We start from the raw sequence: 25,564 nt of genomic DNA on the forward strand, positions 1-25,564 counted from the left end.
CCCTTGTGTCCCCTTCCTGTCCCCATGTCACATGGAGGGGTGGGGGTGTCCCTCCATGTCCTTCTGGGCTCCTCCAGGTCCCACCTGTGTCCCCATGTCCTTGGGGGGGGGGCTGGTGTGTCCCTTTGTCCCCCCACCAAGTGGGGTCCCACCTGTGTCCCCGCCACTTCTAGATGTCCCCAAGGTGGGTGGCTGTGTCCCCTTTAGGGTCCCCATGTCCTTGGGTCCCTTCTGAACCCTCCATGTCCTCTCTGTCCCCTCTAGGGTCCCCTCAAGTGTCCCCTCTGGGATCTCCTGTAGTCCCTGTGTCACCTCTGGTGACCACCAACTCCTCCAGCTGGTGGCACTCTGTCCCCATGTCCTCGTCTGGGTCCCCCCCCCACCATCAGGTCCCTTCTGGGGCTACCCGTGTCCCTTCTGGGGTCCCCAACCCCCCCCCCTCCCCCCCCAAGGGACCCGGGTCTGTCCCATGCAGACGCAGCAGCTTTAATTTGGGGACAGATAGGGACATGTCCCCCACCTTGGGGACATGCCAGGGATGGTGGCACACAGCAGGGAGGGATGGCATCGGGGGTTGGTGGCACTTTGGGGACAAAGCACCTTGGCGGGGGCAGCATGGGGACACTAGCACAGTGGAGTGGTGGCACTTCAGGGACATGGTGGCACCGTGGGGACAGGAACACTGTGGGGTAGGGACAGTTCAGGGACAGGGTATCGCTGGGAGGTGGTGGCACTTCGGTGAGGTCTGCAAGGGGTTGGTGACACCATGGGGACAGGGCTCCAGGGGGTGGTGACACCATGGGGTCAAGGCTCCAGGGGGTGGTGGCACCATGGGGACAGGGCTCCAGGGGGTGGTGACACCTTGCAGGCAGGGTGGCACTGGGGCATGGTGCCACTTTGGGGACATGGTATCACTGGGAGGTGGTGGCACTTTGGCAAGACAAGGGTTCCAGGGTGTGGTGGCACCATGGGGACAAGGCTCCAGGGGGTGGTGACACCATGGGGACAGGGCTCCAGAGGGTGGTGACACCATGGGATCAAGGCTCCAGGGGGTGGTGGCACCATGGGGACAGGGCTCCAGGGGGTGGTGGCACCAGTGCGTAGTGGCACTTTGGGGACACGGTGGCACTGGCTCACGCCTGGCACTCGGACTTCTTCTGGGTGGCCTGTGGGGACAGATGGGGACACTGAGGAGGGGACCCAGATGTCTGGGTGTCCCCTCCCCCTGGGGCCACCGGTGTCCCCACCCCAAGGGGCCACGGCCAGACCTGGGTGACGCTGACGCCCGTGAGGGCCTCGACGGCCGCGGGCAGGCGGGTGACGACGTCCAGGATCTCCCCGGGAAGCCGCGACACCCCGATGTCACCGGAGCCACCGGCCACCATCGTCACTCGCCGCGTCTCCAGCAGCGGCTGCGCCACCGCCTCCGCCACCTGGCCCCAAAACAGCCGCTTTTCACCCCAAAACCGGCCCCCGGCACCCCAAAATCCCCTGATTTCACCCCAAAATAGTCCCTCAACACCCCAAATCCCCAAATCTCACCCCAAAATGTGCCTGTGACACCCCAAAACCCCCTGATTTCACCCCAAAATCAGCCCATGGCACCCAAAATCCCCAGATTTGACCCCAAATCCCCTGAATTCACCCTAAAATCTGCCTACAGCACCCCCAAATCTCACCCCCCGTTGCCCTCTGTTCCAAAAATCACCATATTTCACCCCAAAATCAGTCTGTGGCACCCCAGAATCCCCAGATTTAACCCAAATCCCCTGATTTCACCCCAAAATCTACCCATGATCCCCCAAATCTCTCCTCGTCACCACCTGCTCCAAAATCACCACATTTCACCCCAAAATAGTCCCTCAACACCCCAAAACCCCCAGATTTCACCCCAAAACCTGCCTGTGGCACCCCAAAATCCTCAGATTTGACCCAAAATACCCCATAGGGACCCCAAATCCCCCCAGAGACACCCCCAAACCATAGGGGGGACCCCAAAATACCCCATGGGGACCCTGAAATACCCCATGGGGACCCCCAGATACCCCATGGGGACCCCAAATCCCCCCCTGGGACACCCCAAAGCCACCCTGGGGTGCCCCCAAACCACCCCAAATCCATAGAGGGGACCCCAAAAATACCCCATGGGACCCCGAAATACCCCACAGGAACCCCAAATCCCCCCAGGGACACCCCAAAGCCACCCCAAATCCATAGGGGGGACCCCAAAATACCCCATGGGGACCCCCAGATACCCCCAGGGACCCCCCAAACCACCCCAAACCATAGAAGGGACCCCAAAGTACCCCATGGGGACCCCAAATCCCCCCAGGGACACCCCAAAGCCACCCCAAATCCATAGGGGGACCCCAAAATACCCGATGGGGACCCCCAGATACCCCACAGGGACCCCAAATCCCCCCTGAGGTGCCCCCAAACCACCCCAAATCCCTGGGGGGGGCCCCAAAAATACCCCATGGGACCCAAAAATACCCCATGGGGACCCCAAATCCCTCCTGGGGTGCCCCCAAACCACCCCAAATCCCTGGGGGGGGGGCCCAAAAATACCCCATGGGGACCCCAAATCTCCCCAGGGACACCCCAAAGCCACCTCAAATCCCTGGGGGGGGCCCCAAAATACCCCATGGGGACCTCCAGATACCCCATGGGACCCCAAATCCCCCAGGGACACCCCAAATCTACCCTGGGGTGCCCCCAAACCACCCCAAATCCATGGGGGGGGGGCCCAAAATACCCCATGGGGACCCTAAATCCCCCCTGGGACACCCCCAAACCATAAGGGGGGCCCCAAAATACCCCAGGGGGCCCCAAAAATACCCCAGGGGGTGCCCCCAAACCACCCCAAATCCATAGAGGGGACCCCAAAATACCCCATAGGGACCCCAAATCCCCCAGAGACACCCCCAAACCATAGGGGGGACGCCAAAATACCCCAAAAATGCCACATGGGGACCCCAAATCCCCTCAGGGACACCCCAAATCCCCCCTGGAGTGCCCCCAAACCACGCCAAATGCCTGGGGGGGCCCCAAAAATACTCCCTGGGGACCCCCAGATACCCCCCGGGGCCCCCAAATGCCCCCCCGGCCCCACCTGGGGCAGGCGCTGCAGCACCATGTCCACCACGGCCGCCTCCCGGTACCGCCCGAAGGCCTCGGCCTTGGCCGCCGTCTGCGCCGCCTCCGCCCGTGCCCGAGCGGCCACCGCCGCCGCCCGCGCCGCCCCCGTCACCTGCACCATGAGGGGACCCGTCACCCCCTGGTGGCCCCTGTCACCTCCCCCCCAGACCCTGGGGTCCCCTCTCCCCCCCTCTGGACACTGGGGTCCCATCACCCCCCCTGTCTCCTGTCACTCCCCTGGACACTGGGGCCCACCGTCACCCCCCCCATCCCCTGTCACCCCCCACCTGGACACTAGGGTCCACTGTCACCCCCCTGTCCCCTGTCACCCCTACTGGACACTGGGGTCCTCTGTCACACCCCCACAGACCCAGGGGTCCCCTCTCATCCCCCTGGACACTGGGGTCCCCTGTCACCCCTCTGGACACTGGGGTCCCCTCTCACCCCCCGTCCCCTGTCACCCCCCCCGGACACTGGGGTCCCCTGTCACCCCCCGTCCCCTATCACCCCCCCACAAACCCAGGGGTCCCCTCTCATCCCCCTGGACACTGGGGTCCCCTGTCATCCCCCCTGTCCCCTGTCACCCCCACCCAGACCCTGGGGTCCCCTGTCACCCCCCGTCCCCTGTCACCCCCCCCAGACACTGGGGTCCCCTCTCACCCCCCTGTCCCCTGTCACCCCCCCCCCCCCCAGACCCTGGGGTCCACTGTCACCCCCTTGTGTCCCCTGTCACCCCCCCAGACCCTGGGGTCCACTGTCACCCCCTTGTGTCCCCTGTCACCCCCCCAGACCCTGGGGTCCCCTGTGTCCCCCTGCCCTGTCACCAGGGTCCCCCAAACACCTGGGTGCCCTGTCCCCCCTTGTGTCCCCTGTCACCCCCCCCCCCGGGCATTGGGGTCTCCTGTCACCCCCCCTGCCCCCCCCCACTCACCCTCATGGCCTCGGCCTCAGCCTCCGCCTGGATCATCATCTGGGACCTGCGGAGGGGGCGGGGCTTGGAGGGGCGGGGCTTTGGGGTGGGCGGGGCCTTGACGAGGCAGGGCTCGAAGGGGCGGGGCCTCACAAAAGGGGCGTGGTCAAGGTGATACCAGAAGGGGGCGTGGTCTAGTGAATTGGGGGCGTGGCTCACGCGGAGGGGGCGTGGTCTCCCACGAAAGAGCCCTTAAAAGGGCAATGGCTGCCTCATGGGGGTGTGGCCTACAAGGCGTCGGGGCTCCCTTTTAAAAGGGCGAGGCTTTCCTTAAAGGGGGCATGGCTTCAGTGTGGTAGGGCCCACCCCCGGGGGCGTGGCTTAGTGGAAGGGGCGGGGCTCTCTTTAAAGGGCACCGCCCCCCCTTAAAAGGGGCGTGGCTTCAGAGGGGTGGGGCCCAGCAGGTGGGGGGCACAGTGCCCCTTTAAGGCATGTGGCTTCCCTTAAAAGGGCAACATTTCACCCAAGGTGGTGGGGCCCACCACGGTGGGGGTGTGGCTTGGTAGAATGGGGTGGGGCTCCTCTTTAAAGGGGCGTGGCTTCACCCAAGGTGGTGGGGCCCACCTAGGTGGGTGTGGTTTGGCAAACCAGTGCGGAGCTCCCCATTAAAGGGGCGTGGCTTCCCTTAAAGGGGGCATGGCTTCATTCCAGGTGGTGCGACCCACCAGCTGGGAGCGGGGCTTGGTAAACCAGGGTGGGGCTGGCCTTTAAAGGGGCATGGCTTCCCTTAAAGTGGGCAGAGCATCACCCGAGGAGGTGGGGCCCACCAGCTGGGGGCGGGGCTCACCGCTGGGCCTCGGCCAGGCGCTCGAGGCGGTAGCGCTCGGCCTCGGCGGGTTTGCGGACGGTGGCCTCCAGCTCGCGCTCCCGCCGCCCGATCTCGTGCTCCTGCAGCTGCGCCTGCTGCGCCCGCTCCACCACCAGCACCTGCGCCCGCTGCTCCTCGATCTGCTGCTTCGTCCTCGCCACCTGCACCCAGCAGCATCCCGATGGCACCCGGGCAGGTTGGGGGGGACCCAGGTACCCAAGGGGGGCACCCACGTGTCCTGGGGAGTGACCCAGGCTCTTTGGGCGTGCTCAGGAGGGGACCCAGGTGTCCTGGGAGGTGACACAGGCACTTGGGGGTGTCTTGGGAGGGGACCCAGGCCCTTTGGGGGTGCTCAGGGGGAGACCCAGATGTCCTGGGGGAGGACCCAGGTGTCCTAGGGGGGGACACAGGCACTTTGGGGGTGTCCTGGGGGGGACCCAGGTGTCCTAGGGGGGGACACAGGCACTTGGGGGGTGCTCAGGGGGACCCAGATGTCCTGGGGGTGGCTCAGAGGAGGACCCAGGTGTCCCGGGGGGGCACCCAGATGTCCTAGGGGGTGACACAGGCACTTGGGGTGCTCAGGGGGGGACCCAGATGTCCTGGGGGGTGACACAGGCATTTGGGGGTGTCCTGGGGGGGGACCCAGATGTCCTAGGGGGGACCCAGGCACTTTGGGGTGCTCAGGAGGGGACACAGGTGTCCTGGGGGGGACCCAGATGTCCTGGGCGGGGACCCAGGTGTCCTGGGGGTGCTCAAGGGAGAACCCAGATGTCCCAGGGGGTGACCCAGGTACCCAAACCCACACCCAGGAGGCACCCAGGTGTTGGGGGGGTCCCAGGCTGGGTCCCCAGCACCCCCAAGTAGGTGGGTGGGGACACCCAGCCATGGCGGGGGGTGCCACCCCCAGGTGCCAGCATACCTGGAGCTGATAGGCCAGGTCGGCCTGGGCGCGGCGGGCGCTGACGGCGGCGTCGCACAGCGCCTGCTGCACCTGGAAGTCGCGCTGGGCCTGCGCCATCGCCGTCTCGCTCAGCAGCTGCGCTGAGACCTGCTCCTGGCGCGCCCGCGCCTCCTGCGGGGACACGGGGGGGACGTGGGGACACTGGGGGGATGTGCAGACACTGGGGGGCGTGGGGACATCAGGGGGACAGTAGGGGACACGGGGGGACACGTGGCGACACTGAGGGGACATGTGGGACACCGGGGACACATGGGGACACTGGGGGGGCGTGAGAACATCAGGGAGCACGTGGGGACATCAGGGGGATGTGGGGAACACTGAGGGGACATCGGGACACCATGGGGACACTGGGGACATTAGGGGTATGTGGGGACATCAGGGGGATGTGGGGGACACTGGGGAGACGTGGGGACATCAGGGGGACAGTAGGGGACACGGGGGGACACGTGGCAACACTGAGGGGACGTGGGGGACACCGGGGACACATGGGGACACTGGGGGGGTGGGGACCACTGAGGGGACATAGGGACACTGGGGGGACATGGGGACACCATGGGGACACAGGGGACACTGAGGGGATGTGGGGGGCAACAAGGGGGCGTGGAGGACATTGGGGAGACGTGGGGGACACTGGGGAGATGTGGGGGACATCAGGGGGACAGTAGGGGACATGGGGGACACCGGAGACACATGGGGACACTGGGGGGGCATGGGGACATCAGGGGGCATGTGGGGGACATCAGGGGGGATGTGGGGGACATCAGGGGGACAGTAGAGGACACGGGGAGACATGGGGGACACCAGGGACACTGGAGACTGTGGGGACACTGGGGGGACGTGGGGGACGTCGAGGGGAGACGGGGGGGGTAACGAGGGGACACGGGGGACACTGAGGGGACATGAGGGGCAGTGGTGGGACACGGGGGACACCAGGGAGACACCAATGGGATGTGGGGGACAACGAGGGGACATTGAGGGCAGGGGAACGTGGGAGAGAGCGAGGGGACATGGGGGACATTGGAGGGGTGTGTGGGACATGGGGGGACATGGGGGATGGGAGAGAAGGGACAGTAGGGGACACCGAGGGGACACGAGAACATTGTACATGGAGATGGAGGACATTGAGGGCTAAGAGGACACACGGTGACACTGTGGCACTGGAGAGGTGTGGGGACACTGAGGGGAACACTGGGGATACTGGGAAACCAGGGACAGGGGGACATTAAGGGGGGCGGCACAAGGACACAGTGGCACACTGGGGCTTGGGGTGACGTGGGGGGACACCCAGGGGACATATAGGGACCTTGGGGACAACTTGGTGACATCAGGGGTGCATGGGGTGGGGGGACATTGGGGGGACACTGGGGGGGCTCTGGAGACCTCAGTGAGGAAATGGGGGACATGGGGACCCGGGAGGGGACGCGGAGGTGACGCAGGGAGGTGACAGAGGTGACAGGCTCACGCGGATGCCGGCGTCCCGCTTGGCCTCGGCCTCCCCGACGCGGGCGTCGCGCTGCACCTGCGCTGTGCGGCCCTTCCCCAGCGAGTGCAGGTAGTCCTGGGGACAGGGAGGGGACATTGGGGACACCGGCACACCCCATCCCACATGCCAGCCATCCCCGCCCCAGCGAGTACCGGTGGCCCTGGGGACAGCCCCAGCCCTGTCTAGATGTCTTCATCCTTGGCTGGACGTCCCCAACCCTGACTGGTGTCCCCAACCCTGCCTGATGTCTCCAACCATCTCTGGATGTCCCCAACCCTGTTGGCATGTCCCCAACCTTGTCTGATGTCCCCAACCCTGTCTACATGTCTCCAAAGCTGTCTCCATGTCCCCAACCCTGTCTGGATGTCCCCAACCCCATCTAGATGTTCCCAACCATCTCTGGATGTCCCCAACCCTGTCCGCATGTCCCCATCCTTTTCTGGATGTCTCCATCGCTGTCTACATGTCTCCAAAGCTGTCTCGATGTCTCCAACCATCTCTGGATGTCCCCAAGACTATCTGATGTCCCCAACCCCGTCTAGATGTCCCCATCCTTGTCTGGATGTCTCCAACCCTGTCTGATGTCCCCAACCCCATCTAGATGTGCCCGTCCTTGTCCACATGTCCCCAACCCTGACTGATGTCCCCAACCCTGTCTAGATGTCTCCAAAGCTGTCTACACGTTTCCAAGCCTGTCTGGATGTCCCATCCTTGTCTGATGTCCCCAACCCCATCTAGATATCCCCAACCATCTCTGGACATCCCCAACCCTGTCCGCATGTCCCCAACCCTGTCTGATATCCACAACCTTGTCTACATGTCCCCAACCCTGCCTGGATGTCCCCATCTTTGTCTGATGTCTTCAACCCTGTCTGATGTCCCCAACCCTGCCTAGATATCCTTATTCTTGTCTAGATGTCCCCAACCATCTCTGGACGTCCCCAAGACTGTCTGATGTCCCCAACCCCGTCTAGATGTCCCCAACCCTGCCTGGATGTCCCCCCCAGTGTCACCTGGTCATCGTGGATGTCCTTCAGGGTATAGCTGACCACGCTGATCCCCATGTTGACGAGGTCGGACGAGGCCACGTTAAAAACCTGCTCCGAGAACTTCTGCCGGTCCTTGTAGATCTCCTGAGGGGGCGGGGCAGTGAAGGGGGCGGGGCTTAGGGTGGGTGGGGCTTAGGGTGGGTGGGGCCATGGGGTGTGGCCTCCCAAGGGGGTGGGGTCACCAGGGTAGGGCTTTGGTTAAGGGGAGGGGAGCTCCCACCAGGGATGTCTGGGGGGTGTGGCCTCTAAAAGGAGGTGTGGCCTCACAGGCCAAGGGGCAGTCCTGCTTGCATGCTGGGGGTGGGGCTTCCACCTGGGGGGGTGGAGCCCAGGAGGGAGGCGGGGTTTCCACTTAGGGGTGGAGCCTGGAGGGGAGGTGGGGCTTCTACTGGGGGGTGGAGCTTCTGCCGGGTGGGGCTTATGAGTGGGTGGGGCTTATGAGTGGGTGGGGCTTATGAGTGGGTGGGGCTTATAGCAAATAGAGGGTTCCAAGAGGGTGTGGGCCTTATAACAAGGCCGTGGCTGACCCCAAGGGACTGTGGCTGACCCCAAGGGGGGGTGGCCGACCCCAGCCCCTCCTCACCTCCACCGTCATGTGAGCCATGATGGCACGCTGGTGGCCCTCGAGGGTCTCGAGGGCGATCTGGGCGATCTCGCTCTCCGATTTGCCCAGGAACATCTGGCAGGCGGCCGCCAGCATCTCCTTGTTCTGCCCCTGGATCTTCACCTGCGGCCCCCCAAGACCCCCCCCAAAAGAATAAACACTCCGGCCTCGCACACTTGCCCCCCCGGTGGGGCCCGCTGCCACGGTCTGACCCCTTTAAGAGCTGTGACATGGCCCTTTTAAGACAACATACCATGGAATTGCCTTTTTAAGATAATGGGGTGGGGCCCATCATGACGTGGCCCTTTTAAGACACTCCTGCCCCTCCCCGAGGTGGGCGGGGGGCATAATATTGCCCTTTTAAGAGGGTCTGGAGTGGGCCCCACCACTACAAGCCTCTTTTAAGGAGCCGTTGACCCTCCCACAGGGGGCGGGGTCAAACATAGCAGCACCCTTTTAAGAAGTGGGTGGGGCCCGCCATGACGAGGCCCTTTTAAGATGCTGACCCTCACTGGCGGAATGGCATTGCCCTTTTAAGAGCGCACCACCCTATCTCTCAAAAGGGGTCCAGGCGGGCCCCATCATTACAAGTCCCTTTTAAGGGGATGTTACCCCCCCCGGGGGGCGGGGTCAACCATGGCAGGGCCCTTTTAAGAACTGGGTGGGGCCCACCGGCGCCTCTTAAAGGGGCAGCACCGATGGGGTGGGGTCCAGCCAGTGCCTCTTAAAGGGGCAACACAGGGAGGGTCGGGCCCACCCTGGCGCCTCTTAAAAGGGGCTGCGCCAGGTCCCTCCTGGGGGGTGTGACAGCAGTTGTAGGGACACGGAGGGGGGTGACAAGGGGCTGGGGGTACCTGGGCGATGCCGGTGACGGAGATGGGGACGCCATGGCGGGTGTAGACCTTCTCGCTGCGCACGTTGAGGGTCAGGGTGTTGAGGGAGATCCTGGGGGAGGGCGAGTCACCCCGCCTGTGTCACTTGGTGTCCCCTCGTGTCACTTCCCCCCCCTCACGTCAACCCATCACGGCCCTGCTGACCCCCCTCCAGCTCCTGTGTCATCCCCACACCGTGTCACCATCTTCCTCACCACCCTGTCCCCCACCATGGTCCCACGTCCCCCCCCATGTCCTGTCCCCCATCACCCTGTCCCATGTCCCCATGTTCCCTGCCACCCTGTCCCCCACGTCCCCCCCATGTTCCCCCGCACCTCCGCCACCACCCTGTGTCCCCCACGTCCCCACATCCCCTGCCACCCTGTCCCCCTCCATGTCTCTATGTCCCCATGTCCGCTGCCACCCTGCGTCCCCCCCATATGCCCCACCACCCTGTCCCCCATGTCCCCCCCACGTCCCCATATCCCCCGCCACCCCGTGTCCCCCCATGCACCCCGCCATCCTGTCCCTCCCATGTCCCATGTCCCCCCATCCCCTGTCACCCTGTCATCCCCATGTCCCCCCCCACCCTGTGTCCCCCCATGTCCCCACATCCCCCCCACATCCTCACATCCCCTGCCATCCTGTGTCCCATGTCCCCCCCACCTCCGCCACCACCCTGTGCCCCCCACGTCCCCACATCCCCTGCCACCCTGTGCCCCTCCATGTCTCTATGTCCCCTATGTCCCCTGCCACCCTGTGTCCCCCCATATGCCCCACCACCCTGTCACCCACGTCCCCCCATATGCCCCACCACCCTGTCCCCCCTACCTCCCCCCCATGTCTCCACATCTCCTGCCACCCTGTCATCCCCATGTTCCCCACCACCCTGTGTCCCCCCATGTCCCCAAGTCCCCCCCCACCCTGTCCCCCCCATGTCCCCACATCCCCCCCATGTCCCCTCATCCCCTGCCACCCCCCCACGTCCCTCACCACCCTGCCCCCCTATGTCCCCACCAGGTCCCCACGTCCCCCGCCACCCTGTCCCCCCCCATCCTGTGCCCCCATGTCCCCCCATCCCCTGCCACCCCCCCCATGTCCCCACATCCCCCCCATGTCCCCTCATCCCCTGCCACCCCCCCACGTCCCTCACCACCCTGCCCCCCTATGTCCCCACCAGGTCCCCACGTCCCCCGCCACCCTGTACGCCCCATGTCCCCCCTATATGCCCCACGACCCTGTCCCCCCCACCTCCCTCCATGTCCCCACATCCCCTGCCACCCTGTCCCCCGCCACCCTGTCCCCCCATGTCCCCCCATCCCCTGCCACCCCCCCCATGTCCCCACATCCCCGCCATGTCCCCCCCTCACCGCTGGATCTGCTGCAGACACGGCACCACCAGCACCCGCCCCCCGGCCACCATGACGGGGGGGCTGCGGCAGAAACCTGCGGGCACACCCACATTGGGGGGCGGGGGGGGGTAGGTAACACGCCCCCCAGTCACCCCAGGGTTTGGGGCGGGGGGGACACGGGGGGGACCCCAACTCACCCGACACCACCATGGCCTCGTTGGGGCCGCACGTGAAGAACATGTCGGCGGGGGGGCGCGAGGTGGCACCCAGGGGTGCGGCACCCCCAAACCTGAACACCCCCCCCCCCCGCTTCGCGATGGTGGGTACCCCGGTCCTCCCGCTACCGCCCGGCCCCACCCGCCACGATCCCGACACCCCCCGCGGCAGAGCCGCTACCTCCACCCTCAAGGTTTTCTTTTTCTTCCTGTTCTGCCTGGCTACGAGGGACGTCACAAGCTCTTCGCCACCCCATTGGTCGCCTCTGCGAAGGCGGGAAGCGAGAGCTGTGAGGGGGAGGAAGCGGGAGGGTCTCGGCCGCCATCTTGGGGCTGGGCCGGGGATGGGGCTGGGCCGGGGCGGGGGGGTCCCGGCGGTGCCGCCTCCGGTGAGTCGGGGCTGGGCCGGGGAGGGGCGAAACGGCTGGAGAGAGCTCGGGGGTGTTACGGTAGGGTCTCCTGGGACTGTGCATAAACACTAACAGAGACCTGCCTGGTGCTGGGGGGATGTTATTGTAGGGTCTCCTGGGGGAGTTATTGTAGAGTCTCCTGTGCACAAACATTAACAGAGACATCTCTGGTGCTGGGGGGGTGTGTTACTGTAGGGTCTCCTGGGGGCGTGTTATTGTAGGGTCTCTGGAGTTGTGCACAAACACCAGCAGAGACATCCTTGGTGCTGGGGGGATGTTATTCTAGGGTCTTCTGGGGCCACGTTATTGTAGGGTCTCTGGAGCTGTGTTATTGTAGGGTCTCCTGGGGCCGTGCACAACCACCAGCAGAGACCTCCCTGATGCTGGGGGGAGTGTGTGTTATTGTAGGGTCTCTGGAGCTGTGAACAAACACCAGGAAAGATACCCCTGGTGATGCGGGGTGTGTTATTGTAGGGTCTCCTAGGACTGTGCATAACCACTAACAGAGACCTCCCTGGTGCTGGGAGGGGTGTTATTGTAGGGTCTTCTGGGGCCTTGCGTAAACACTAAGAGAGACCTGCCTGGTGCTGGTGGAGAGTGTTATTGTAGGGTCCCCTGGGGCCGCGTTATTGTAGGGTCTCCTGGGGCCGCGTTATTGTAGGGTCTCCTGGGGCCATGTTATTGTAGGGTCTCTGGAGCTATGAACAAACACCAGCAGAGATCACCCCTGATGCTGGTGGGGATGTTATTGTAGGGTCTCCTGTGCACAAACATTAACAGAGATGTAATAAGGGCCTCAAGAAAACCGGTTGATGTTCATAGATGACCTCCTCCAAGTGTGCCCAGGTGGCCAAGAAGGCCACCAGCACTAGTGTGGCCAGCGGGACCAGGGCAGGGATCGTCCCCCTGTACTCGGCACTGGTGAGGCCGCACCTCGAATCCTGGGTGCAGTTTTGGGCCCCTCACTACAAGAAAGACCTTGAGGTGCTGGAGCGAGTCCAGAGAAGGGCAACGGAGCTGGTGAAGGGTCTGGAGCACAAGTGTGATGAAGAGCTGCCCAAGGAACTGGTGGAGTCCCCATCCCTGGAGGGATTTAAAAGCCATGTAGATGTGGTGCTGAGGGACATGGTTAGTGGTGGCCTTGGCAGTGCTGGGTTAACGGGTGGACTTGATGATCTTAAAGGTCCTTCCCAAACAAAACGATTCTGTGATTCTAAGATGCTAGAAACTGTCCCCATGTTGGATGGAGCTGCTTCCAAGTGGCTCCAAGATGGACCCACCACTGGCCAAAGCCGAGCTGATTGGTGACGGTGGTAGCACCTCTGTGATCACATATACCTGCAGCCACTGAGGTCAGTGTAGAAGGAGTCTACAGCGCAGACTTCCCCCTGTAGCCTGTGGTGGAAACCATGGTGTGACACACATTGTCCCTCTGCAGCCCCTAGAGGTCTGTGGTGGAGCAGACGGCCACCCTGCGGCCCGTGGAGCTCCGCGGTGGAGCAGACGGCCACCACTGTGGGTGCCGAGGAGAAGGTCTCGTGCTCTAGAAGGTCTCTTGCTTTGGTGCAACAGAAATGGTCACTGACGTCTCTTGCACTGGCACCATACAAATGGGCTCTGAGAAGATGGTCTTCTGCCCTGAGGCCGCAGAGAGTGGTGCTGCAAAGTTCTCCTGGTCTGAGGCCACACAGCTGGACACCGAGAAGGTCTGCTCTTCTGAGGTGCACAGTGGATGAGAAGGTCTGAGGTGGCCCCTCAGCCTCCTTCTCTCCAAACTAGACAAGCCCCAAGTCCTCAGTTGCTCCTCACAGGGCATTCCTTCCAGCCCCATCACCAGCTTGGTTACCCTCATCTGGACACCTTCAAGGACCTTCACATCCTTCTCAATGGGTGGGGCCCAGATCTGGTCACAACACTCCAGGTGAGGCTGCACCAATGCTAAATAGAGCGGGATAATCCCCTTTCCTGACTGGTGATACAGTGATGCACCAGGACCAGGGATGGGGACAGCAGGACCAGGGATGGGGCCACCACCGGATGCACTTTGCCCTCTTGGCTACCAGGACATGCTGCTGACTCCTGTTGAGCCTCCTGCCAACCAGCACCCTCATCAACTCAACCATTTTGTGATCGATGTGGCCAAGACAGCCACCGACCGTCCTGTCACCAATGAGTCTTTCTCCGTTCACAAAGAACAGGTCTGGGGGGGTGTGAGCCGACACAGGCAGGACCCAGGAACAGCCATGAAACCATGGGTGAAATACAGAGAGTAAATTAATCCACAGGATCCCAGCCTGGTTGGGGTTGGGACCTCTGGAGATCACCCAGTCCAACCCCTGCCCAAGCAGGGTCACCCAGAGCACGTCGCACAGGGCCGTGTCCAGGCGGGTTTGAATATCTCCAGAGAAGGAGACTCCACCCCTCCCTGGGCAGCCTGTGCCAGGGCTCTGACACCCTCACAGCAAAGAGGTTCCTCCTCATGTTCAGATGGAACTTCCCATGTCTCAGTTTGTGCCCGTTGCCCCTTGTCCTGTCGCTGGGCACCACTGAGAAGAGTCTGGCCCCATCCCCTTGACACCCCCCTGAGGTATCTGTGAGCGTTGATAAGATCCCCCTCAGTCTGCTCTTCTCCAGCTGAACAGCCCCAGCTCCCTCAGCCTCTCGTCGTGGCAGAGATGCTCCAGCCCTCTGACCATCTCCGTACCCCTCCGCTGGACTCTCTCCAGTAGCTCCTTGTCTTGAACTGGGGAGCCCAGACCTGCACACAGTTACTGCAGGTGTGGCCTGTGATTCCTGTGACCTCACCAACTGGGGGATCCCCAAAGCAGCACCAGGGCAGAAACAGATGTTCTACTTGTCCAACACACAAGACTAAACAACGATCAACACGATCTCTGTCTTTTTCGCCACCCAGGTGGCCAAGAAGGCCACCAGCACCCTGGCTTGTATCAGCACTAGTGTGGCCAGCAGGACGAGGGCAGGGATCGTCCCCCTGTACTCGGCACTGGTGAGGCCGCACCTTGAATCCTGGGTGCAGTTTTGGCCCCCTCACTACAAGAAAGACCTTGAGGTGCTGGCGCGAGTCCAGAAAAGGGCAACGGAGCTGGTGAAGGGTGTGGAGCACAAGTGTGATGAGGAGCTGCCCAGGGCAGTGGTGGAGTCCCCATCCCTGGGGGGATTTAAAAGCCATGTAGATGTGGTGCTGAGGGACATGGTTAGTGGTGGCCTTGGCAGTGCTGGGTTAACGGGTGGACTTGACCTTAAAGGTCCTTCCCAACCAAAACCATTCCGTGATTCCAAGTCACCTGAGCGTGTTTACAACCCTCCTCGCCACTCTGACGTTCTGTTCCCCCCTGGGGCCATCTCTCCTAGGTGGGTCATGGAGTACTTGTGACAAGAAGTCATCTTCAGGCCTCCTGGCGTTTCTGCCTGCCTTCCTCTGTGTCGGGATGTATCGCTCCTGAGCCTGGAGGAGGTGGTCCTTGAATATGAACCAGCTTTGTTGGGCCCCTCTTCCCTCCAGGGCTTTATCCCAAGGGACTCTCCCAGGCAGGTCCCCGAAGAGGCCAAATCTCCTGAAGTCCAGGGTGATGAGCTGGCTGCGCGCCCTCCTTGCTGCCCTATGGATCTTGAACTCCACCATTTCATGGTTGCTGCAGCCAAGGCTGCCCTTGAGCTTCACGTCCCCACCAGCCCCTCCTTGGTGAGAACAAGGTCCAGCGTGGCACCTCTCCTCGTTGGCTCCTCTATCACTTGGAGAAGGAAGTTGTCATCCACGCATTCCAGGAACCTCCTGGATTGCTTGTGCCCAGCTGTGTTGTCCATCCAACAGATATTGAGGTGGTTGATGTCCCCCATGAGGACCAGGGCCTGTGAACGTGAGGCTACATCTCTCTGTCTGTAGAGGGCCTCATCCGCTCGGTCTTCCTGGTCAGGTGGCCTGTAGCTGACGCCCACTATCACAGAATCCCAGAATCAATGAGGATGGCAGAGCCCTCTGGGATCACTGAGTCCTTCTCCAGCCTCTGGGCACCTACTGCTGGCCCTGGCACCGGACTGACTGAATTGGGATGGACTGAGGTTCCCCTCCCCCGGCAACTCTAGTTTAAAGCCCTCTTTACCAGCTTGGCCAGCCTATGACCCAAGACGGTCTTGCCCTTCTCTGACAGATGGACCCCATTGGCTGCCAGAAGACCAGGCTTCTTGAAATGAGTCCCGTGGTCTAAGTAGCCAATCTCCCAGAATCTCCCAGAGCAACGCTAACGATGGCTAACCGTCCTGAAGAGCTGGTGGCCCTCCATCCCACCACTCCTGTCATTGGCCTGCTTCCAGAAGCCCATGACCCCATGATGGCCAACGCTAACGATGGCTAACCCTCCTGAAGAGCTGGTGGCCCTCCATCGCACCACTCCCATCCTGAGTTTCCTTCCACTAACAGGGGCCATCTCTCCTAGGTGGGTCACAGAGCACTTGTGACAAGAAGTCATCTTCCACGAGCTTCAGGACTCTCCCAGACCTCCTGGTCCCACAGTACGGCATTCCCGGCTGATGGCTGGGATGTTGGAGTCTCCCATAAGGACAAGGGCGACCAATCCAGGGATTTCTCCTAACTGCCTATGGAGTAACTCACCGGTGCTGGCATCCTGGCTGGACGATGGGTGGTGGACACCCACTGCACCATCTGCTCTGTCTCCCATCCTCTGATCCCCACCCAGAGGCTCTGGACCCCGTCATCCCACCCTGTGAGGGCTGTGCGGCCAAACCTCTCCCTTCCATACAGTGCAGCTCCTCCACCTCACCTGCCCCGCCTGCCCCTCCTGGAGAGCCGCCAGTCTCTGTCCCAGTGCTCCAGGGGTGTCTGCTGCTGCGAGACTATGCAGAGGGGCACTGAGAAGGTGGTCTCCTGCTCTGAGCCACGCAAACAGGCACTGAGAAGGTTTTCTGCTCTGAGGTGACGCAGATGGCTGCTGAGAAGGTCTTCTGCTTTGACGTCACGCATAAAGGTGCTGAGGAGGTTTTTCTCCTCTGAGGCCATTCAGATGGGTGCTGAGAAGGTCTTCTCCTCTGAGGTCATGCATAAAGGGACTGAGAAGAAGGTTTTCTCCTCTGAGGCCACGCAGATGAGTGCTGAGAGGGTCTCCTGCTCTGAGGCCATGGAGACGAGTGCTGAGAAGGTCTCCTGTGCTGACATCATGCAGATGGGTGCTGAGAAGGAGGTCTCGTGCTCTGAGGCCACGTAGATGGTGACTGAGAAGAAGGTATGTCTGGTATGAGGGACACCAGGGCACGAGGGACACCAGGAGCAGGAGTGTCTGGCACGAGGGACACCAGGAGTGGGACGACACCAGGAGTGGGACATGCGGCACCAGGGACACCAAGAACGAGGGTCAGCAGGAGCAGAGTGACCGGTACGAGGGACACCGGGTGCCAAAGCAGCCCCTGGGGAGCCGTGGGGCGCTGGACGCCTGGGTGCCCCCCTGGGGGGTTACAGGATGCGGGATCCCGGGGTGCCCCGGGGGGTCTCTGGGGCTGGGGGGCCCAGGGGTGACCCCGGGCTGGGGGACACAGGCACAGCGGGGGCGTGGGGGGTGTGGGACCCTGCGGAGGGGTCCGGGGGGGCAGAGGGCTGGGCTGCCCCGTGGGGGGTCCCGGGCCGAGGGTCCCGGGGGGTCCCAGAGGTCCCCTGTCCCCGCCCCCCCCGCGCTGCCTCCGCCGCTTTCGCTTTCGCTGTTGGCAACCTGCGGAGCCGGGATCTGCCCGGCGCCCGGTGACGTCGGACGCGGCTCGGGCTGCCATTGGTGGGCGGGCGGTGTGAGCGCCAATGGCGGTGAGGGGCGTGTCTTGCTGCGGGCGTTGGGGCGGGGCTTGTGCGGTCGGGTCCGTGCGGCCGCGGGGCCGGAGCGGAGCGGAGCAGCGCGATGGGGCCGGGCCGGACGCTGGGCGTGGGGCTGCTGCTGGGGGTGGTCGTCGGGGCAGCGAGCGGTGAGCGCGGGGGGCCCCGGGACCCCCTGGACCCCCTTTGCCGGGCACAGGGACCCTCCCCGGGCACTGGGATCCTCCCCACTCCTTGTCCCCACTCCATCCCTGGGCACCGGGACCCCCCTGGACTCCCCTGCCCGGGCATCCCGGGTTTCCCACCCCCAAGATCTCGCTTTCTTCTGCACCGCGGACCCCCCTGGACCCCTTTTCCCAGGCACCCCAGGTCTCCCAGACCCCCCTGTCCTTGACACCAGGGACCCCCCGGGCTCCCCTTCCTGGGATGAGGACCCCCGTCCTGGATACACCTCGTTCTCTTACATCCCCCCACCAGTCTCATCCCCCCTGAAGCTGCCGCCCACACCCGGATCTGTTCCCCTGGGACCCCCACCTAGCCTCGCTGCCCACCCATGACCCCGGGCACCCCCAACCCCCCTGACCGCCACCTCTCACCACCCCACATGTCCCCGCAGTGCTCCACTCCCTGCGCTACTTCAATGTTGCGGTGTCGGAGCCCAGCCCGGGGGTGCCCGAGTTTGTGTCTGTGGGGTACGTGGACGGGATCCCCTTTGTGCGCTACGACAGCGAGACGGGGAGGATGGAGCCCCGGGCGGGCTGGATGGCGGCCAGCGTGGATCAGCAGTACTGGGACAGCGAGACCCAGACCGAAAAGGGTCATCAGCAGATTAACCGTGTGAACCTGGAGACGCTGCGGGGCCGCTACAACCAGAGCGGGAGTGAGTGCGGGCTGGGCTGGGGCTCCGTGGGGCTGGGACGGGACTGTGTGGGACAGGAGAGTTTCCAACCCCCGCACCCAAGGTCCTGCCCCACGCTAACTCCCCGGCTTGTGCTGGCCCTTCCCTGCCGGCATCATTGTCACAGGGCTGCCGGTGCTTGGGTTCCCCTGTCCCAGAGCCAGTGGGGGCTTCTGGACACCCCAACCCAGCATATCCTCACCCCCACAGAGCCCAGGACCCCCATCCCCATGACTGGACGCCACATCCCAGCCCCTCGCCATCCCCACGGCAGTTGAGACCCCCAGAACCAGAGGGGCTCCCACCTGCAGTGTCCCAGCTCCCTGCCCTCCCCATGGTGCTCAGGTGCCCCATCCCAGAGCCAGAGGGGCTTCCCCCACCCCATCCCATCTCCTTGTCCCCCTACGGCACTGGGGATCCCATCCCAGCCCTTCGCTGTGCCAGGGTGCTGTGGGGCTGGGTGCCAGCCCAGCCATGCCCTGGGTGCAGGGGGTCTGCATCAGGCTTTATGTGATACCCCGAGTACTGTGCCCTGGGCAGCACGGGGGGCAGCTCTTGTGCCAGTGCCGGATCCCCCCAGTCCTCACACGGGACTGGAGTGGGGGCACTGCCGGGGGGTCTGTGCCCCACTGAAGGCCCAGGACTGCAGCAGCCCGTCAGCCCCATCTCCATGGTCGTGTTTCAGGGGCTCACGTGTTGCAGCGCATGACCGGCTGTGACCTCCTGGAGGACGGTAGCACCAGGGGGTATTATCAGAGCGCCTACGACGGGAGGGACTTTATCGCCTTTGACCTGGACACGATGACGTTCACCGCGGCGGACGTGGCAGCAGAAATCACCAAGAGGAAGTGGGAGGAGGACGGGACCGTCGCTGATCGCTGGAAGGGGTATCTGGACAACACCTGCATTGAGTGGCTGAGGAGATACGTGAGCTACGGGCGGGCCGAGCTGGAGAGGAAAGGTGAGGGCGAGACGGGGACCCCGGGGACCGGGCGGCGCCGGGGCGTGTGCCGGCCCTGAGCGCCACCCCCTCCCCAGAGCCCCCCACGGTGCGAGTGTCGGGGAAGGAGGCCGACGGGATCCTGACCTTGTCCTGCCGTGCTTACGGCTTCTACCCGCGGCTCATCACCATCAGCTGGCTGAAGGACAGCGAGGTCAGGGACCAGGAGACTGAGCGGGGCAGCACCGCGCCCAACAGCGACGGCACCTACTACGCCTGGGCCTCCATCGAGGCCCGCCCGGAGGAGAAGGACAAGTACCGGTGCCGCGTGGAGCACGCCAGCCTGCCCGAGCCCGGCGTCTTTGCGTGGGGTGAGCCCGGTGGCCGTGGGCACGTGGGGCGGTGGGCTGGGGTGGTTCCCCTTCCCCTCCTCACGGCCCCGCTCTCCCCTAGAGCCCAAGTCCGACCTGTTGGCCATCGTGCTGGGGGGGGTCGTTGCCGTCCTGGCTCTCGCTGCCATCGTCACTGGAGTCATCTTCTGGAAGTACAAGTCGGGTAAAGCACTGGGGCCGGCGAGGCAGAGGGGTGCGGGAGGAAGGCAGGGCCCGGGGGGCTGGGAGGGGCTGTGGGCACCAGCCGCTGTGCCCTGGGGAGCCCCCGAGGCTGTCGGTGAAGCGCGGTGGGTGCTGATGGCTCTTTCTCTCTGCAGGGAAGAAGAATTTGGGCTAGGACGTGGCGTCAAGTGAGTACTGGCGGCAGGTCCGGCTCCAGCCGCTGCCCAGTGCCGGGGTGGCCTCGTGTCTCTGGTTTCTGGCCCGTGCTGGCATTTCCCGATCCCCCGGGCTCCCTGTGCTGCCCCTCTTTAAAGCCCAGTAGTGGGCCGTATGGCAGAGGCCGTGTCTCCCCTCCGGTGCTTGCGGCACCGTCCCCTTCTCCCAGGGGCTGCGGTGCGGCCGTGGCTCCCGGGCCAGCTCCCAGTCCGGGCACCGTGCCCGCAGCGAGCGCGGGGCTGGCAGCTCACGACTGTTTCTCTCTCGCAGGGTCGGACAAGGGGTCTGACAGCGGGGCTGCAGGTACGGCGTGGGGCCGGGGGGGAGGGCCGGGGTGGTCCCAGCTCTCCGTGCTCCCCCGTGGCACCCGCAGCCAGAGCCAGACCGGGCTGCGGGAGGGGGGCAGCGAGACCCCCAGAGCAGAGGGTTGGGGACAGGGAGGTGGCCCTGGGTGACGCTGTCTCCTCCTCTCGTCCCTGCAGGGATCACCGCCTGACCGCTGGCCGAGGGGCCGGCACGTGGCTGGATGCGGCCCCGTGCCCTGTGCCCGGCTGGACGCAAAGAGGAGCTGGAGGGGGCTGGGAGCTGCCTGCAGAGAGAGCTTGTCCCGCTGCGCTGCCCACCCCGGCTGCGCGGGGGCTCTGCTGGCCGGGAATTGGCTTTTTTCCTTTCACAATTGAGCACTCCAATTGCTTCCATTTTATTGAGGTTGTAACCAATTTGTTCTGCGTGTGTCCATCTGCTGTCGTGCGTGATAATTGCCAGTCCCCACCCTCGGGCTGTGCCTCCTCTCCCAGTGCCTGGGCTGCTCTCGCAGCCTCGGCTCGAGGGCTGCACTGGTGTCGGCTGGGACAGGGTTGATTTTCTCCCTGGTCACTGGTGCAGTGCTGTGTGTTGGCTTCACTTTGCGTCGAGAAGACCGGCCATTTCTAACGAGAGCTGGAAACCTGGCAGAGCGGTGGCCACCGCAAGGGACCTTGGACCAGCACAGACTCCCCTCGCTGCGACGTCACCTAGAGGATTGGTTCTGGGGACAAATGGATTCCTGGTGTGTTTGGGATGATTGGGTGTGGCAGAGAAAACACCCCAGTCAGCGGTGTGGGATGAACGAGGCATTGGCAAAGGTAATGCTTGCAGCAGCGGAGACTGTTGCCCTGGATGAAGCCTCAGATGATGCCGCAGCCACGTTCGTCCCACCTGATGCTCCTCTGCCTTCCTGCTCTGCTCTGCCGGCTGCCGGGCTCTGTCCTGTGGTTCCTGACGTCTGGCCTAATCCCGCTGCCGTGCAACCGGGGCCGGAGGCCCACCTGTGTCGTGTGTATTGACTGACCGACCTTGGCGTCCCGGTGACTTGGCTCTGTGGTTACAAGTTACCCAGGGGACAGCGATGTGCCCCTGGGGCCAAGAAGGCCAATGGCCTCCTGGGGTACATTAAGAAGAGTGTGTCCAGCAGAATGAGGGAGGTCCTCGTCCCCCTCTGCTCTACCCTGGTGAGACCTCACCTGAGTATTGCGTTCAGTTCTGGGCTCCCCAGTTCAAGAGGGACAGAGATCGACTGGAGAGAGTCCAACGGAGGGCCACGAGGATGATGAAGGGACTGGAACACCTGCCTTAGGAGGAAAGGTTGAGGGCCCTGGGGCTTTTGAGTCTGGAGAAGAGAAGACTGAGGGGATCTGATTAATGTGCATAAATAGATGAGGGCTGGGTGTCAAGAGGAAAGGGGCAACCTCTTGTCACTTGTGCCCTGTGATAGGACAAGGGGCAATGGATGCAAGCTGGAGCCCAGGGAGTTCAACCTCAACATGAGGAAGAACTTCTTTCCTGTGAGGGTTACAGAGCACTGGAACAGGCTCCCCAGAGAGGTTGTGGAGTCTCCTTCTCTGGAGACTTCCAAGCCCCGTCTGGCTGTGTTCCTGTGTGACCTGCCCTAGACTGGTCCTGCTCTGGCAGGGGGCTGGACTCGATGATCTCCAGAGGTCCCTTCCAACCCCTGACATTCTGTGGTTCTGTGGGGAAGTAAAATGCCGAGACTGAGGGAGGACGCTGAGAAATGTGCTCGACTCTTTTCTAACAGATGCACTGGGTACGTCACAGCTGGGGAGGTTCCCTGGTGTTGCTGAGGGAATTCTTCCGACCTGATCAGAGAGAGAAAATAATTCCTAAGGGTGCTGAATTGGCTCAAGAGGTGGGAGGAAACAAACCCCTGGCCAGCAAATGATCCAAACTGGGAGTATACTGGTGCAGGGGATGGAGCCGTTTGTCGGACAGGGCTCCGGGATATAGTAGAAGCCATTGGAGCATTTGGGGAACTCGTGGGGCACTGGGCTAAAGTCCAAGAATGCAGGCAGAGAGCTGAGGAGCCCCCGGGTGATTTTGGGGACAGCTCCGACAAGCTCTGCTAAAATCCAGAGGAGGGACGGACAGAATTTTAATGGCGCGCTCACGCTGAGCATCTTTGTGGATCAGCCAGCCCCCGATGCAAGGAGATGCTTTAAAGAACATTGCCCGGGTGGCAGGGAAAGAGATTGCAAAGGATTTTGAGTGTTCCTGTGTTTGTGTGTGATGGGCGTGAGGAAAGGCGAAAAGCTGGAGCAGGTTAAAGACAGGAAAAAAGGCAAAAGAACAAGAGGGAAATTTACTGGCTGCGGATTGAGCGAGGAATTGAGAAGTGAAAGGCAGGGGCTGGGAAGGGAGAAGAGCAGATTGCGGGGTCTGAGCTAAGAGCAGGAAAAAAGGGAAAGGGGAATGGGAAGGAATCATAGAATCACAGAGTCGTTTGGGTTGGGAAGGACCTTTAAGATCATCGAGTCCAGCCGTTAACCCAGCACTGCCAAGGCCACCACTGACCCATGTCCCTCAGCACCCCATCTACGCGGCTTTTAAATCCCTCCAGGGATGGGGACTCCATCACTGCCCTGGGCAGCCTGTGCCAGTGCTTGACAACCCTTTCAGTGAAGAACGTGTCCCTGATCTCCAATCTAAACCTCCCCTGGGGCAACTTGAGGCCGTTTCCTCTTGTCTATTGCTTGTTATGTGGGAGAAGAGACCGACCCCCACCTCGCTACACCCTCCTCTCAGGCAGTTGTGGAGAGCGAGAAGGTCTCCCCTCAGCCTCCTTTTCTCCAGGCTAAACCCCCCCCAGGTCCCTCAGCCGCTCCCCATCACACTTGTGCTCCACACCCTTCACCAGCTCTGTCGCCCTTCTCTGGACTCGCTCCAGCACCTCAAGGTCTTTCTTGTCGTGAGGGGCCCAAAACTGCACCCAGGATTTGAGGTGCGGCCTCACCAGTGCTGAGCACAGGGGGGACCATCGCTGCCCTCGTCCTGCTGGCCACACTAGTGCTGATACAAGCCAGGATGCTGGTGGCCGCCTTGGCCACCTGGGCACACTGCTGGCTCACATTCACCGGCCATCGACCAACACCCCCAGGTCCTTTTCCACCGGGCACTTTCCAGCCGCTCTTCCCCCAGCCTATAGCGTGCGTCGGGCTGTTGTGCCCCAAGTGCAGGACCTGACCCTTGGCCTTGTTTAACCAATGGGATCACTGAATGCTGGAAGGGAGCGTTATTATCATGGGAACGGTGGACATGTGGAGTGGGAATGCCCACTCTGGCCACGGGAAAGGACAAAAAAGGAAATTCTCAGTGGGGGGAATTGCCCCGGGGAAGACTCACAATCACGGTGGCTGGAGGAAAGGGACCCTGCGGATCGTGGCGGGGGCTTAGGAAGAGTAGAAATTTGTACTCTGTGGGTAACCCGGTGGGACCAGCGGGGACATATGATTGGTGAAGGGGAAGGTCATGGAGTTGAATTCTTGGTAGATCGGGTAGTCACGTGATGCCTTTTGAATTTTACCCCGAGGCGGTCTGGGACCACATACAGGATTTTAATAGATGGAGTCGGAGGAGAAAGAGCAGAATTTGCGTAAACCCCTATTAGTAACGACAGGAAACAAGAGTATACGGGGGCGATTTGTATTAGTGGAGAGCTCCCCAATGTGCCTGTGAGGGAGAGATCTCCTGCGGGCTCTAGACGTAGAATTACACTTGTCACCTGGAGGAATAGACTTGATCAACATGGGGATGACTGTGGACACGGGAAGCCCAAATAATGAGCTAAAAATACGGGCAGTATTGAAATCCGTACCAACAAAGCTGTGGAGTAAGACTAGCACGGCTGTAGGGTTACTAGTTTCAGCTCAACCCGTAAACATAACAAAAAAAAGGGAGGAAACCCCACCCCGGCCACGACACAGTCTCCTGTTCCCCCAGAGGCTGAGAAGAGCACCCAAAAGCCCAGAGACCAGTATTTAGCCCAAGGAATTTTGAAAGCGTGTGTGTGTCACCGTAGAACCCTCCTCTAGTCCCTGGACCAAAGAGTAGATGAGATGAAGACGGGGACCCGGAACAGCGTTTTGTCCCAGATCACTGGGTAGTTAATGAGCACGTGGTGGCTCCTCCTCCAGCAGCGCCCAATCCCTCTACTTTTACAAATACCACACTGGGCAAAATACTTCACTGCGATTGGTCAACCACCGCCTTCTTTAGTATCCCTTGAGGTGAGAAGAGCCAAGTTTCGTTTGCCTTTCCGTGGCAAGGACAACGATCAACCTGGGTACGGCTCCTGCAAGGTTTTGCAGGGCCTCCTACAATTTTTTCACAGCGGGGAAATGATGTGAAAGACATCAAGCTACCGGGTGAATCAGCTCTTGTACAAGACGTAGATGATTTACTACTAGCATGTAAAGATGAGGACACCTGTATAAAAGACACTCTACATCTCCATAGTGCCTTAGCGGAGCAGTGTCGTCGTGCATCTCCGTCCAGACTTGAGCTGTGTGAGCAGCAAGTGAAATATTTCGTCTTTATCCTGAGGGAAGGGCAGTGAGTGACAGAGCCAGAAAGAAGAGAAGCTCTACTAAAGCTTCCGCGTCCAGCCACAACGAAACAGTTGCGAGGGCTCCTCGGAGCTGTGGGATTTTGTTGACCCCGAGTTGGGAGAATTAACAAACTCTCTGGCAGAAGCACCAAGAGCTGAGGAGGCAGAAGCTGTTGCGTGGGGTGCGGGAAGGGAGCGAGGCTTTAAAGGGATAAAAGGAGCTTTGGCATCAGCTCCTGCATTGGGGCTGCCGGATTGTACAAAGCCCTTTAATTTCTGTGTGCGTGAAGAAAAAGAAATCGCTGCTGGAGCGATACCGCAGGAATTAGGCCCTGAGCAGAGCCCGGTTGCGTACGGCCCTGTGCAGGCAGATCTGGCTGCA

The 25,564-nt window shown here is 62.2% G+C and overlaps 2 protein-coding genes across 5 annotated transcripts; one reads left to right on the forward strand and one right to left on the reverse strand.

Annotated features, from left to right (window-relative positions):
* Positions 1-470: 470 nt before the first annotated feature.
* Positions 471-11,713, reverse strand: FLOT1 (flotillin 1). 4 transcript variants are annotated; one of them, XM_068409175.1, is made up of 12 exons: positions 11,634-11,713; positions 11,256-11,331; positions 9,868-9,958; positions 8,993-9,136; positions 8,374-8,493; positions 7,340-7,435; positions 5,836-5,988; positions 4,896-5,077; positions 4,070-4,115; positions 3,113-3,250; positions 1,269-1,433; positions 471-1,166 (listed from the first exon to the last, which is right to left on the reverse strand). In XM_068409175.1, exons 1-12 carry the CDS (start codon positions 11,707-11,709, stop codon positions 1,134-1,136), a joined length of 1,320 nt encoding a protein of 439 aa, XP_068265276.1. In that variant the 5' UTR covers positions 11,710-11,713; the 3' UTR covers positions 471-1,133. The 4 variants fall into 4 exon arrangements, with proteins under 4 accessions (XP_068265276.1, XP_068265275.1, XP_068265277.1 ...); XM_068409174.1 differs by having other exon boundaries at positions 471-1,187; XM_068409176.1 differs by lacking the exon at positions 11,634-11,713 and adding an exon at positions 11,435-11,608 and having other exon boundaries at positions 471-1,187.
* A 6,016-nt stretch (positions 11,714-17,729) lies between these two features.
* Positions 17,730-21,022, forward strand: LOC137667929 (class I histocompatibility antigen, F10 alpha chain-like). Its single transcript, XM_068409178.1, has 8 exons — positions 17,730-17,844; positions 18,312-18,575; positions 19,279-19,554; positions 19,632-19,904; positions 19,987-20,088; positions 20,243-20,275; positions 20,574-20,606; positions 20,786-21,022. Exons 1-6 carry the CDS (start codon positions 17,781-17,783, stop codon positions 20,260-20,262), a joined length of 999 nt encoding a protein of 332 aa, XP_068265279.1. The 5' UTR covers positions 17,730-17,780; the 3' UTR covers positions 20,263-20,275; positions 20,574-20,606; positions 20,786-21,022.
* Positions 21,023-25,564: the final 4,542 nt, after the last annotated feature.

This window comes from Nyctibius grandis, chromosome 10 (genome assembly GCF_013368605.1).
Source record: "Nyctibius grandis isolate bNycGra1 chromosome 10, bNycGra1.pri, whole genome shotgun sequence".
In the NCBI taxonomy this organism is placed as follows: Eukaryota; Metazoa; Chordata; class Aves; order Nyctibiiformes; family Nyctibiidae; genus Nyctibius; species Nyctibius grandis.

Bases quoted from the DNA above. Each gene is read 5' to 3' on its own strand.
- FLOT1 (XM_068409174.1), bottom strand. From the start codon at position 11,709: ATGGGGTGGCGAAGAGCTTGTGACGTCCCTCGTAGCCAGGCAGAACAG. The intron at 9,959-11,255 runs GTGAGGGGGGGA...GCCCTCCCCCAG, and splicing joins TGTCTGCAGCAGATCCAGCG to GATCTCCCTCAACACCCTGA. The intron at 1,434-3,112 runs GTGGGGCCGGGG...TTTTGGGGCCAG, and splicing joins TGCTGCAGCGCCTGCCCCAG to GTGGCGGAGGCGGTGGCGCA.
- LOC137667929 (XM_068409178.1), top strand. From the start codon at position 17,781: ATGGGGCCGGGCCGGACGCTGGGCGTGGGGCTGCTGCTGGGGGTGGTC. The intron at 17,845-18,311 runs GTGAGCGCGGGG...ATGTCCCCGCAG, and splicing joins GGTCGTCGGGGCAGCGAGCG to TGCTCCACTCCCTGCGCTAC. The intron at 20,089-20,242 runs GTAAAGCACTGG...TTCTCTCTGCAG, and splicing joins CTTCTGGAAGTACAAGTCGG to GGAAGAAGAATTTGGGCTAG.